The 14006-nt window shown below is 39.3% G+C and overlaps 1 protein-coding gene across 1 annotated transcript in view; it reads left to right on the forward strand.

Annotated features, from left to right (window-relative positions):
* Positions 1–11334: 11334 nt before the first annotated feature.
* FAM13A (family with sequence similarity 13 member A) overlaps positions 11335–14006 on the forward strand; it is a 333205-nt gene continuing 330533 nt past the window's right edge. Inside the window, exon 1 of the mRNA XM_061192618.1 lies at positions 11335–11541. Coding sequence (XP_061048601.1) covers positions 11515–11541 — 27 coding nt within the window. The 5' untranslated portion in view covers positions 11335–11514. The remainder of the gene's footprint in view (positions 11542–14006) is intronic.

A 14006-nucleotide genomic window follows, 5' to 3' on the forward strand; every position in this document is an offset into this window, starting at 1 on the left:
TCTGAGTTTCAAATAGTTTTTCATTATAAAATGGGAATGATGGCATTTACATCCTAGGTTTTTTCATATTGATTGAATGAGATATAATACAGGTAAAAATGCTTAGTCATTAATTTTTTAAAAAAATCTCTTCTGCTTTAATTCTCAGTTGTTATTGGTTTACTATTTATATCTTGTAATTAGCAATGATGTTCATAATATGTCTTTACACTTAATCTTGTCACAGTTGGAAATCAGATGTGTTACAAAAAGAGGGATTTACTGATTGTAATTTAATGCATTTGTGGAAACATAGATCTCGGAGAAGCCTGGGTTTGAAACCTAGCTTTGTCCGTTGTTAGCTGTGCGAATCTGAACCTTTTTTTGAGTCTCAGTCTCTCATTTGATAAACGTGAATAATACCTATACTGTGGAATTGTTGCAGTAACTAAATGAGAGCATTTGTGAAACACTTTGGCAATAAACAAATGTTGGTGATTATTTCGTATACACCCTCACAAGTAAAAAACAACTTTTAATTCTAGTTCTGGGAATTATTCAGTTAATAAGATGTTTGTTTTATTTGCTCATGACTTGTTTTTCCACTTTTCTGGATTTTTTTAAAGAATATTAAGCATGTTATTACAGTCTCTCAATGGGTCAGGCACTGTGCCAGCCACAGGTGATATATTTTAAAAAAAATTTTTTTTTTCATTTCTTTTTGGCTGCGTTGGGTCTTCGTTGCTGCGCTCAGGCTTTCTCTAGTTGCTGCGAGCAGGGGCTACTCTTCGTTGCGGTGAGCGGGCTTCTCATTGCGGTGGCTTCTCTTGTTGCAGAGCACGGGCTCTAGGCACACGGGCTTCAGTAGTTGTGGCTCGCGGGCTCTAGAGCGCAGGCTCAGTAGTTGTGGCGCATGGGCTTAGTTGCTCCGCGGCATGTGGGATCTTCCTGGACCAGGGCTTGAACCCGTGTCCCCTGCATTGGCAGGCGGATTCTTAACCACTGCGCCACCAGGTAAGTCCCTAAAAAAATTTTTTAAATAAAATTTAACAAACTGGATTCTTATTAAAAAAAAATCAAAAGTAATTGCTTCAAGAATTTTAACCTTTATTCAGAGTTAAGATTTGAAAAAGTTCAGTGGACTCTTCCTGATAGAGGTTGAAAATGAAGAACTCGGATATTAACGGCCACAAACATATGTTCCCATGAGTACTACACTCCTCCTTGTTTTTTTGTCTTAGAGATTTTATATGCTTGCACAATATAATTACAGAACATAATTTTATATTAATTTCTTACAGAAATATAAATCTTTGTTATTTTTCCAGTTGTCTTGAAATATAAATGGCATATAAACATTGCATAAGTTTAAAATACACATGATGATTTGATATAGGTAATATTGTAAAATGATCACCACAGTAAGTTTAGTTACATCATCACCTCACATAGTTATAATTTTTTTTCTTGTGATGAGAACTTTTAAGATCTACTCTCGTAGCAGCTTTCCAATATGCAACAGTATTATTAACTATAGTCACCATGCTGTACATTATATCCCCAGGACTTATTTATCTTACCCCTGGAAGTTTGTACCTTTTGACCACCTGTTTCCCTCATCCTGTATTTATTATTCTTGACTCTTTTTCCTCTTTCAGATCTCTGAACTTTTTTCTCCGAAATCCCTTCGAAATTATATGCATGCTTACGCTTTTCAGTTCTTTGTCTGGTACACTCGTGTGATCTCTATTTCATGTCCTCACTTTTAAATGAGTCCCAAAGCACTTCCAGGAGCCACCCAAGATTTATCACCACACATTTAATTCATTAATTGTGCAAATATCTGTGTTATGAAGCTTATAAGGAAATTGAATATGATAATGCCCTATCCCTCAAGGAGTTCTCAATCTAGAAAGATAGGTTTGCAAACAATAGCCATGCCATGTGTAAATATTATATGAGTGGTTTAAACCAGACATATGTGCACAAAGGGACAACTCTTCAGGCATGCTAGTGACATTGGTGCTGGACATTGAAGTGTGTGTATTAGTTCCCTAAGTGGGAAGAGGAGACAAGGACATTTCTGGCAAATACAATATCATGAACAAAAAGGAAAATGTAAGCCTCACTTAATTTCTGGAATGACAATGTGTTCGTTTCCTATTGCTGCTGTAACAAATTACCACCAATTGAGTGACCTAAAACAATATAATTTTATTATTTTACTGTTCAGGAGGTCAGAAGTCTGCCATCAGTTTCACTGGGTTAAAATCAAGGTCCTCCTTGCTCCTCTAGAGGCCAGCTTCCTTCCCTGGCTGTGGCTTCCTTCTCTCTCTCCAAGCCAATCGCCCTGCACCTTCAAATCTCTCTGACTATAGTTGCTGTCTCCATCATCACAGCTCCTCCAACTCTGACCCTCCCGCCTTCTTATAAGGATGCTTGTGATTAGACTGGGCCCACCTTGAGATTAGATTTTGCAGGCTAATCTTCCCATCTCAATTTGCATCTTAATTTGCATCTGCAAAATCCTTTTGCCGTGCAAGGTTACGTATTCACAAGTTCTGGGCATTAGGATGTGGACACGTTTGGGTGGTTCTTATCCAGCCTACCACGAGCAAGATGTTAGAGTTTAAGGTATAGGATGGAAATAAGGCTAGTACAGAATTTGATTTTGAAAAACCTTGAAGCCACATTAAGGAGTTTGGAATTTCATCTAGGGCTACAGTTTTTATTCTCATAAAAGGTTAAAAATGTTACAGTGGATGCTCACTTCAGTGTGCACGCACTCAGAATCCAAATACAATTAAACGGGTGATCACAGATCCCTCGAACCTCGTCTGTGGAGCCCTTAGACCTAAAGAGAATAAGCAGGAAAGGAACACAGTCAAACCTATTTCAGAAACGAAGGGGTGTAGTTGTACCGGAGGGATGCTGATGAGGTCTGCATTTAAAATGTTTTCATTTTAAAAATGGCTGTGGGAACAGAGAGGAAATTGACTAGAAAAACTTTTATGAGGTAGAGAAAATAGGCTGTGATGATTTTCTAGGGAGGGATTAAAGAATCCAGAGGAGGCTGCAGCAGCCTTTGAGATGTTTATGAAAATGACCCTAATGTACACTTGCTACTGAAATTTTCTCCCACTTCGTGACTGATTTCTAGAGTCTACCTGAAACCAACTGTAACTTTCTGTTCAAACACGTTGTTTGCCAACTAATTAATTTCTTCTATTAGGGTTACCATATAATACGTAGTCCCAACTAGGACAATGATTTCTAGAACCATTTTTTTAATATTTAAATCAAACTTACTTGTAAAACACTAAGGTAAAAATTTTGTTCCTTTAAAGCTTCTGTTGTCAAAGGTACAATCGCTAAAGTAATACAGTTTCTTTCTTTTTTTGGGGGGGGGTGGGGGGCGCATGACTCGTGAGATCTTAGTTCCCTGACCAGGGATTGAATCCGGGTCCTCGGCAGTGAAAGCGAGGAGTCCTAACCACTGGACCGCCAGGGAATTCCCAAGTAATACAGTTTCTTAAATCAAAGGTGAAAAAGAATTCAAAATCACTTTTGAAGAGTGACAAAAAGCCTCAAGTTTCCTGGGGTTCTGGATTTATGCAGCAAATTTGTTTGAAGATTGAATCAACACTGGCAGTACCTCACTATTCTTTTCAGTGTGTGGGCATGATGGAGGAAAATTCAGCATGGGAGAAGAAGACAAGAAACCCCCCTTGGTGGACAGACATTTTTTATTGCTACTTAAGACTGTGGTGGTCCAGAAAACCCCCTGGGGGTAGTGTGTTGCAGTGGTCCACATAGGCCTCCTCGGTCCCCATCACATGAACTGGTCCACGGGACCTTGCGTTGGAGTTAGCGTAGAGGGGAGTGAAAAGATCTTCCCAGTGCAAGGCAGACTTTTTGGTGATTCTGGATTCTTAAGATCCTGGTGGAGAGGGTCCTTCTGATACCCTGGCAGTAGCCTTTGCTGGTACCTCGCTTAACCTCAGCTTTCCCAAAACACTTTTAAGAGTGAAGGGGGACCTTATTAATAATCACATTAAGTCAACAAGCATAAATCGAAACTTTACTCCAGGCAGACTGGAGTTTAAAGTACCCTAGTTATTAGGCACTGCTCCAGTGTCCTGGAAAACCAACTCTAGAATCATCTTGCATGCTTCTCTGACCTTGACCAGTATGGCACCTCTTTCGCCTCTTATGTAAAGTCAGTTATTCATCTTAGGAGTTCTTTGTACAAAATTCATGTGATTTATCCTTCACTACATAAATTCAAGACCTGTTCATCTCAGCTGGATTGTTATTAACAGAGTCATTTATGTATAATGAGTCTCCTTCCCATCCTAGCATCTTCTTGTCAGACTTCCAGATGAACCTGGCACTAGTTTTCTCAAGCTTTTCATTCTACTTAAGAACCTACAATAGTTCCTGATTCGCCTAGGTTTCTTTCTTTGCTATTTAAAACCCCTTGCTTTTCCCGCTGGTGTCTGTCTCCGTGCTCATCACACAGACCCACATTAGATGCCCTCTCCTTCCTCTGCCGTCCTAATCAGTGACTTCTGTATGAGTCAGCTCAACACTTGCCTTCTTGCAGCTCTAGCTGCAGTCGCTTCTGTCCATCCCATCTTTTCCTGTCTTGTGATTTTAGAATTTTCTCAACTACTAAGGGCACACATTTCAAATTTGATTATACAGTTTAGTGTATTGTATTTTCTAATTGAAGGATTAAGACTCAAGTGCCTCCAGGGGCCATGAGGTAATCGTAAACTGTGAAGCTGGCAGAATGACGAACAGTAGGTATTAAGTGTTTGTGTTGATTGCTAGCGATAGTAATTCCCACCTAGTACAGGTACATGCCTTTCAAAGCACTCTGCAGGTGAGACAAAATGGTCAAACAGAATACCTTCACAAGATGTGCAACTGATGGCCTTAATATTTTTACGTATACTTCATAGTTCAAGTGATACACCATTTCCCATACCTCTCCTTAGCCATAATTCCTAGAATATTAATAGGTACACATTGTGCATTGTATAAGTGCTTGTGAAATTAAAAAGTTAATTATGGCTTTAGCAAGCTTGTTGGGAAAATAACTAAAACTTTTCAAAAGAAAATCCAGTATAAAATAAACTATGAGGATATATTGTACAGCACAGGGCATATAACCAATATTTTGTAATAACTATAAATGGAGTATAACCTTTAAAATCGTGAATCACTGTGTTGTACACCTGAAACTTATATCATGTTGTAAATCAACTTTACCTCAATTTAAAAAAAAAGAAAGTGTAGCTATTCTCTTGTTTCCCCGGTCTGGGGGATTACCATGGATATCCAGGGCTTCCTATTCCCAAGTCAGCCCTCTTGCCCAGTTCATCGTGGGCTGGGCCCTGATTTTCTCCTGCCCTGGAGAGTGGTGTAGTGGATCTGCTTTGGCTTCCAGGGGAGGAGGGAACGATAGCGAGCAGTCTAGCCTCAGCCAGGGGGCATGCTAAGAGTTAACACGGAAGCTGTAAAGAGGACTAAAAGAGGGGCAGCAGGCAAGCTAGTGAGGAAGCAGTAGAAGTGCAGGTCAACCAATGTGGCTTAAAAATGACCTGTGGTCATGGAAGCAACCTAAATGCCCATCGACAGACGAATGGTTAAAGAAGTTGTGGTACATATATACAATGGAATATTACTCAGCCATAAAAAGGAACGAAATTGAGTCTTTTGCTGAGAAGTGGATAGATCTAGAGACTGTCATACAGAGTGAAGTAAGTCAGAAAGAGAAAAACAAATATCATATATTAACACATGTATGTGGAACCTAGAAAAATGGTACAGATGAGCTGGTTTGCAGGGCAGAAGTTGAGACACAGATGTAGAGAACAGACATATGGACACCAAGGGGGGGTGGGGATGGTGGTGTGCTGAATTGGGCGATTGGGATTGACATGTATACACTGATGTGTATAAAATTGATGACTAATAAGAACCTGCAGTATAAAACAAACAAACAAAACAACTAAAAAAAAAAAAATGACCCGTGGAATTGGGGTGTCTAAACTTCGGGTTGCATCAAAGAATGATGAGACCAATACTCAGTACCTGAAATAAAAAGACAGCTGAATTTTTGGTTACTGTGGTAAGGGAAAGCTATGCTGGGCAGGAAGTGCTTCTGAGCAGAGCGGACTGCTGTCTTACACAGGAAGTGTGGAATTAGGATTGGTGGGCTTTCAGGAGGTGTTGACATCATCTGAAGGAGAGTGGTTATTCAAATAAGGTGGTTATCGACTGCTTGGCCCTCAGAGACATGTTTATTAGAGCATTCTTCACTGGCCAGAAGTGATGGGTTGTCATTTGTGGGTTGGCTTGCAAAACCAGGTGGTTTACCAAGGCAAGTTGACGATTGAACAGGTTTAAGTTAGTTATTTTGGCTATTGGTTTCCATGGCTACAAAGAAATCGATCTTTTCCTAGGACTGTGGTCTTTTTTTTTTTCCTGAAGTGGGATGGGAAGGTATCTAGAATTCAGAGTAGAGATGAGATCATCACATTTAAACGGGACCTTTTTCAGGGGAATCTTTCAGAAAATACTTAGGAGAAGGTAAGAATAGGCCTGACCCCACAGAATGGGGCTGTTTTAACAAAGCAGATTCACAAACCAAAGAAAGACTTAGTTCCTCCTATTTTCTAAGGAACCAAAGCCCATAGACTAGTCTTTCTCTGGTTATGTGAGGACTCTAATGCCCAGTAATGTTACTGAATAGTCTAGAGCAAGGGTCAGTAAGCTTTATAAAGGATCAGGTGGTAAATATTTTAGGCTTTCGGGCCATGGGTTCTGTCTGTTGCAGCTACTCATCTCTTCCCTGGTACTGCCAAAGTAGCCGTATGCATCACGTGAACAGACGGGTGTGACCAGACGTCATCTAGGGTCGCTGCGTTTGGCACACAGGCTGGTTAGCTGACCCTGGACTAGAACAAAAAATCTTCCAGGTGCATCTACCGTGAGGGATTCAAACACCAAAGTATCGGAACGCTTCTGACTGCGAGAGAGTATATAAATGCTAAATAGTTGCTGACTGGCTGACTTCTGATATCCTGTCTGATTGGATGTCATTGATTCCGGGCCAGGTTGGGATTCTCATGGAGAAATAGCTGGGATAGGGCAGGAGCTGGAGTAAAGACTGTGCCTGAGTTTGGACCAAAAAAAGCCTCCACTGCCCCATTTCTAATGGGCCTCAGGTGGTTCATTCTATAGTTGCCACCCGCTGCCACTACCCGCCCTGATACTCGCTGGTGCCTGCTACATGGGTGACAGTATTATATCTACAGGTGCTGCCAACTGTTCTTCTGGCAACTGTTATATCTACTCCAGCTAAAGAGATTTTGTCCTTTGATAGCTCTGCCAGCTGGCATTGGAGGGCTTGGCTTTGAAGCGTTTTTAGCTTTTCTGGAGGCTAGAGGGTAAACCTGGTCCTTTTAGCTTCCTTCATCAGGCTTCCCTAGGTCAATGGGTGATTTTGAATGACAGTGTCCTAGGGGCCTTGACCATCCATTGTGAAGTAACCTTGGCACCTTCCTCCAGGGTGCCCAGGGATCTTCTTGAAAATAGGACATCCTTTGTCCTCCCATGGCATTTCAGCATTTCTAGAAGTAGTCATCGAATTAGCCCACCATAGTGGACTATTCAGAAAAGCACTTTTTAAAATTCCTTGATTATCCTTTCTGGGGGAAAAGCAGTAACTCATATAAGCAAATCTCTTGGCTATGGCTTGTATATCTTAAGGTTCTTTGTAAATCAGTACTCAGGGATGTACATGTGTGACAGTTCAGAGAACTTTCTGGAATTAATTGGACTCTACTAGCACTTTCATCCATTTGAGGGTCAGGAAAATATAATATTTCAGACTCCAATTATAGATATATTCTATGGAGAAACAAACTTTGTTTATAGTGAAGAGAGTCTTCTGGTGCTTTTTGTTAAATGGCCTATTCAGGGTTTCTTTTTTGCAAGTGAAATCTAGTCATCACAGAAAAATAACTAAGGATAAAATTTGTTAGGTACAGTACTAATTTTACTTTATAATGGTATATAAAAAGTTATGGAGATTAGAACTAGATTTTTTTTCCTCCTTATGTCATCTTTATATAGTAATATCCAAATTAGAAATAAGATAAACATATATCTATTAGAAACAATAGCAAGAGGTATAATTTTTTGGTTCTCTAACTTGATGTGACATTACTGAATGTTTTTGAAATTCATCATTAAGACTTGATTAGAAAGAAGAGCAACACAGTCTTGAAAGAGATGGATAATGAAAAAAGGCTATCTTTGTTAGATATTTAAATGAATATTATAAAGTTATAGTTGTTCAAATATGAAAGTGATATAAAACTAGGAAAAAAGCTAGATAGAATATTTTAGCCTGAAAAATACCCTGGTGTGTGCATGTGTGTGTATGTATGAATTTAATACATAGTATGGATAGTGTCACAAGTGGGAAATGAAAAATTTGCTCAATAAATGGGGCTGAGTCCTTTTGTTGAGTATATGAATTAGGCTAAAGATGAAGTTTTATATACATACACATATATTTACATATAGGACCTTCAAATATAGTAGCTCATTGGGAGATTTATTTCATCCCCACATAAAAGTTTACTTGGTCTAGGCTTGTCGGATGCTGTACTCCTCAAGGTCATTCAGAGGTCTAGGTTCCTTCCATCTAGTTACTCCGTCATCCTCTGGGACACTGTTCCTCTTTCGCATCGTTGAAGCTAGGTTTCCGGTGCATCCTCATTCCAGCTTGTGATGAAGGGCACGGAGAGTAAATGTGGAGCAAGGGATTTCCTGTTAAGCACATGACACAGAATACTATTGCACATATATTATCGGTACACATTCTGTAATGCAAATCTGGTCACATGGCCCTGTCTACCTGTGTGAAAGGTTGGGAAATGTAGTCTCCAGCTGGATAACCGTGGGCTCAGCCAACTAAGGGGGAGAAAGAGCTCTAATGTTATCAGAAAGAGAGATTACATACAGGAGAGTGTTAACAGTCTCGGCCGCAGTAGTTATATGAAAATAAAACATCTTTTACTATATTTTGAATAATTCCAGATAGATATATGGTCAAACCATATGATAAGCATCGAAAGTTGTTAGCATAGCACCTGGCAAATGGTAATAAAAATAAATGCCTTTTATGGATTATATCATTTGATCTTTACAATGACCCTATAAAAGAGACTGCAACTGACTGCAGTTGGTAAATGGACACAGAAAATGGATCAAAGACAGTTCACAGAACAGAAAATACCAATGACTAATAAGGATTTTCATATCTTTAATGTTATGATAAAAAAAGAAGTGTAAGTTTTAAGATGAGAAATCATTTTCGCTAACTGACTTAGGAAATGTTTTACAAAATATTCAGACTTGGGTAGGGTGGGTTGTAGAATATAAACTGCCAAAGCCAGTGTATGTCAAGAGCCTTAGCACATGTTCATATGCTGTGATCCAGAAATTTCACTTTCAGGAGTCTTTACTAGGAAAAAAAATTAGAATGAGGACAACGCATTACTTAAAATCATACATACATAAAATCAGAAACCATGTAAATGTCTAAAAATGGGAGAATGACTAAATGGTTATATATACAGAATGTAGTACTACACGTGATTAAAATTGTTTATAATGCTAACAGTATGGGATCCGGCCTCTGATGCAATGTTAAGTGAAAAAAATTAGGATTTAAAATGATCAGAAATTAGATTTAAATTATGTTTTTTAAAAAGCATAGAAAAGATCCTGGAAGTAGATATGTTAAATGTTTCTGGGTGACCTCTGTTATTCTTTTACCACATCTTGGCTTCTTTATTAGCGTCTCTACATTTACTAATCAAAAAAGTTTACTTACTTATTCCTCCCTCTCCCCATTGGATGATCCAGGAATGAAGGTACATACATTGTCAGTAAGGTGTATAGCATAGCACCTGGCCCAGTGTAGGTAATACATATTGATTGGGTGATGTTGGATGATGGGCCTCGAGGTGACCTAATCTTTTTTTCACCATGGACCAGCAATATTTATATAATCAGAAAAAGACAAATTTAAGTATTAGAAACAGTTTATTTTATGATTTTCTTTAGTAATCAGCCTAGTTTTCTAATGGGTGAACGAGAAGCAGAAGTGATAAAATCTAGATTAAGGTGGAAGTAGAAAAAATTTCCTTTTTGCAATAGAGAAGATTCTGTCCATTATCCCATGTCCATTCCCTTGTATGGCCTTGGGATTGTGTTATTCTGTCTCTTGGAAGTAGAGTCTGTGCAGTGTTGTGTGCGCACGTATAGAAATAAAACATACTCTGTCACGTTCTGTGGCTTAATACGATCTGCTATCTTGGCTCTGTTGCAGGTAGCATTGGTTGGCTATAGTTACACAAAGAATACTAGATTTGAAGAAAAGTATTGAAATGCGAGATGATTTCGTTTTTCCCTTTCCCTCCCACCTCCTCCCCTTAAGATATAACATTATTAATATGTTTTGTGATTGGGGGCAATTTAAGTCTTTTAAAGTTGGGTCAAGTGAAACTTCCCACGTAATATTTGTCAGCATTCTCTTAAAGGTGCCAGTAAAAAAGATTTGACAGAAAAGTGGTATTAAAAAAATAGGATAGTTTCCTTCTGGCTTGAATGAAATGGATATTTTAGCTATCCGTTTGAATGTTTGGAAATTGTTAAATCAGATTTTCTAATGACACAGCATATGGAGTAGAAAATTCTTGAAAAGTCAGCTAGAGGCTAATTTTCCAGACAGTAAATCACATACGTAGAATTGTGGCTGTCTGGAAACATGTTTTATGTTTATCACCAGTGTAGGTAAGATAATTTGAAAATAATTAGAAGCATTAAGTAACAGCTACACAAAATAGAGCATTTCATTTAGAACAGTGCTGATAGAATAAAGGTGGAAGGAAGAAAATTCTGATGGAATGTAACTGATTTTTAGGGGGGCAATAGAAGTGAAAACTGCCTCAGAAAAGTGAGAGGTATGCCTGCAGATTTAAACCTGAGTGTAAATACGTGAATTTTTCTTGGAGATGAGTAGCCACGGGAAGCAAGTATGTTTTCACTTTCTGCACTTAGTTAAGTCCTGTTAACGAACACCGCCAGGTGATGGGCATTTTCTGAACGGAAGAAGCCTGTGTGTGGCATCTAGCAAGTCAGGTTTAAGGGAAAGATGTCAGCGACTTAAGACCCGGGTCACGTGACTCCGTCTGCTTGCCAGTCCTAGACGCTCTGGATCGGATTTCAACTCCAGGCCGTCCTGCCAGCCATGTGGGTTCAGCCAAATCAGAAGCAAAACCGCACTTCCGAAAATGTTGGGAGCCGCTCTCCGCTCACCGTGGGGCCTCTGGATCTGGAGCTGTGTTTCACATCGGAGCGCATAGACCGAATGGAATTCTAGTGTTTTGCTGTCATTTTGATGTTTCCATCCAGTCTTCATCAGATCTACTGGGCACTTCCTGCGAGATGGGCGCTGGAGCTCTCACCATCTGTGTGAGTACAGGCCGCCTCTGTCTCCGTGGACTGCCGGGGCCCAGGAGAGGCCTCCGCCCTCCGACTTCTGGGGAGATGTCTGTGTGACTCTGTTTTTCCTTCCTAGGAGGTGGCGGGAGATTTGTTAACTTAAATTCCTGTCTATTCCGATGGACATTAAGCAGTATTTGGGGTGGCATTCCGTACTTTTGTCCACTTTCCTTTTCCAAAAAAAGGTGAAGGAAGATACGTGCCGAGTTTCTTCAGTTAAGTGAACTTGATACACTGTAGATCACTCTTGAGCGTTTTAGGCTTTCTTGTTCTGCAAGAGTTAAATATGAGCTAAATTGTAGTTATTGGAAATATCTTGTGCCTAGATTGAGAACAAATTAAAAGAATTAAAGTAACCATTAATTTATTTGCTTCCGAGAATATATATAGCAGTTTTCTATTTCATATTCTTGTTTTCATTTAGTAATTTCTAGAATTTTTATTTCAGCGTGGTTGCTAAAAGTAATGGTGAAAGAGCTAAGTGGATAAATGAGTGTGAATCCTTCTGGAAACTTCTGGTTATAGTACAGTGGCAGCAATAAATAACACTGATATAAAATCCATGGGGAAATGTGTATATTTCTAGGGCTGAAATTCATGAATTTCAAAAGCAGTTCTGTTGGTGCTTACATGTAATCTTTTGCAATAACCGAATATATCTTCAATTATATAACTCACAGGATACTGTAATTAAATTTTTTATCTCAATATACAGAAAATGCATAAAGAAATCTCAAGTTGGTATTGTATTCCAAGGGGCATTTTTTTTTGTCCCTGGAGGTACTAAATGAGAAATATCTTATTCTGTATTATTAACTGCTCCCTAGTGTTTCATCACATTGAGATCAGATCCTTTTTATTAAGTTTCAGAATGAGCTGTCTTTTGTTGTAGCTATGATGGCATCCTAAAATATCTAGAAATATTTGGGTAATTTTTGACACATAGGCCCTGAATGGCCACCAGATGGCGCATTAGCCCCACAGGTTGAATCTTCTTAGTAAAACTGCAGGGTGACTGACTCCCTCGTTTTCAGCTCAGAACATCTCAGCATCTTGTGTGCCAGTCTTCCCGACTCTTGTCTCTTTTCTGTTCAGCCCCGATGCTTGGGTGCTTGTAGCATCCAGGTGTGCAGCTGGTGATCTTTTTATCTCTCCAAAGAGTTTCCTTCAAAATCTGATTTTTCTATGTGGAAATACTGGGTTTTTATTTTACTTCAGACACAGGTGTGCATTCTTCCAGCTTTATAAAAGAAATACTTTAGAGCTGGAAATGTGTAAAGCATCAGATTGATCTACTTGTCCTGAGATTTGCAGACATCTGATTGATTGGATCTTTACTACTTGCCCTTGGCCTACATATATTGATCTCTACCTTGACTAAAAAGCAGACTAACCCATGTATGAAATTCCATATTCTTCCTTAATTTATATCCAAAGCATGTACAAAATTTCATTTAATGTTGACATCATCATACCATTCAAGAGGTTATTCACTCCAACGGATGAGTACTTCTCAATCATTCTTACCCTTCGACTTCAGCTTGGACTTTGTGCTGTGTCCCAGTTTTACTATAGGAGGAAACCCATTTTTAGGAATCGTGGCATAGTATTTCTGGAAAAAGAGCTATCGAAGAACAAAACATTTTATGTTTGTGGCAGAAAAGTGAGAACTAAGTCACATAAATGAATGCATATGGGCTCATATGCGTTTTTTAGTTTGGGACTTTTGTACTTAGACATGTATGTAGTAACTGCTCGGTATCCTGTTACTGAAGATAGTCATTCCCCGGACAAAATAATCGAGTACCAGATATTTGTAGAGTGTGTGTATGTGTGTGTGTGTTTATGGATTCCTAAAGTGGGACAGACAGGTTTAAAGATTTTCATTTCCTACTTCCATTGACTTACCAACTTTCTCTTCCTCATTCCTTTTGTTTTTTCTCTTTCCCAAATTTCTAGTGCTGTTAGTAGAACGGTAATGGACTCACGAATTTACTTACATTACAAAGAAGAGGTAGGTTCTTTACTGGAACATACCTATTTTTCCTCAGTACATCACCCCCAGGCAGAACAGAAAACTTATGCTTGCCAACTGATGTTATCTTAGTCTCTTCTCGTGGATGACTCAAGCTTTCTCAGGTGAATCCTGAGTCTTTCAGATTCCCTGCCCCTCCAGCTGTTCTGTCCAAGGTGGTGTGTGGTCATTTTGAGGAGAGGTGGGCTGAGAACGGGGAGTTTGCATATTCTAGTGGATGAAGAAAGGGGAGCCTAGAGTGCTTATGGGTAGGTTCTTATAGTATACTCTGAATGTTCTGCTGTGCGAGTGAGTTCAGGTAGCAAGTCTGTGGCTGGTAAGTTTGTGGATCAGTTCTCTTGGTATTGTCAGGACCCAGCGGGCCACCTGTCCTGACTTAGCCCCAACTCTTGCTGGTGCT

The sequence above is a fragment of the Eubalaena glacialis genome, chromosome 5 (genome assembly GCF_028564815.1).
Source record: "Eubalaena glacialis isolate mEubGla1 chromosome 5, mEubGla1.1.hap2.+ XY, whole genome shotgun sequence".
NCBI classification, from domain to species: Eukaryota; Metazoa; Chordata; class Mammalia; order Artiodactyla; family Balaenidae; genus Eubalaena; species Eubalaena glacialis.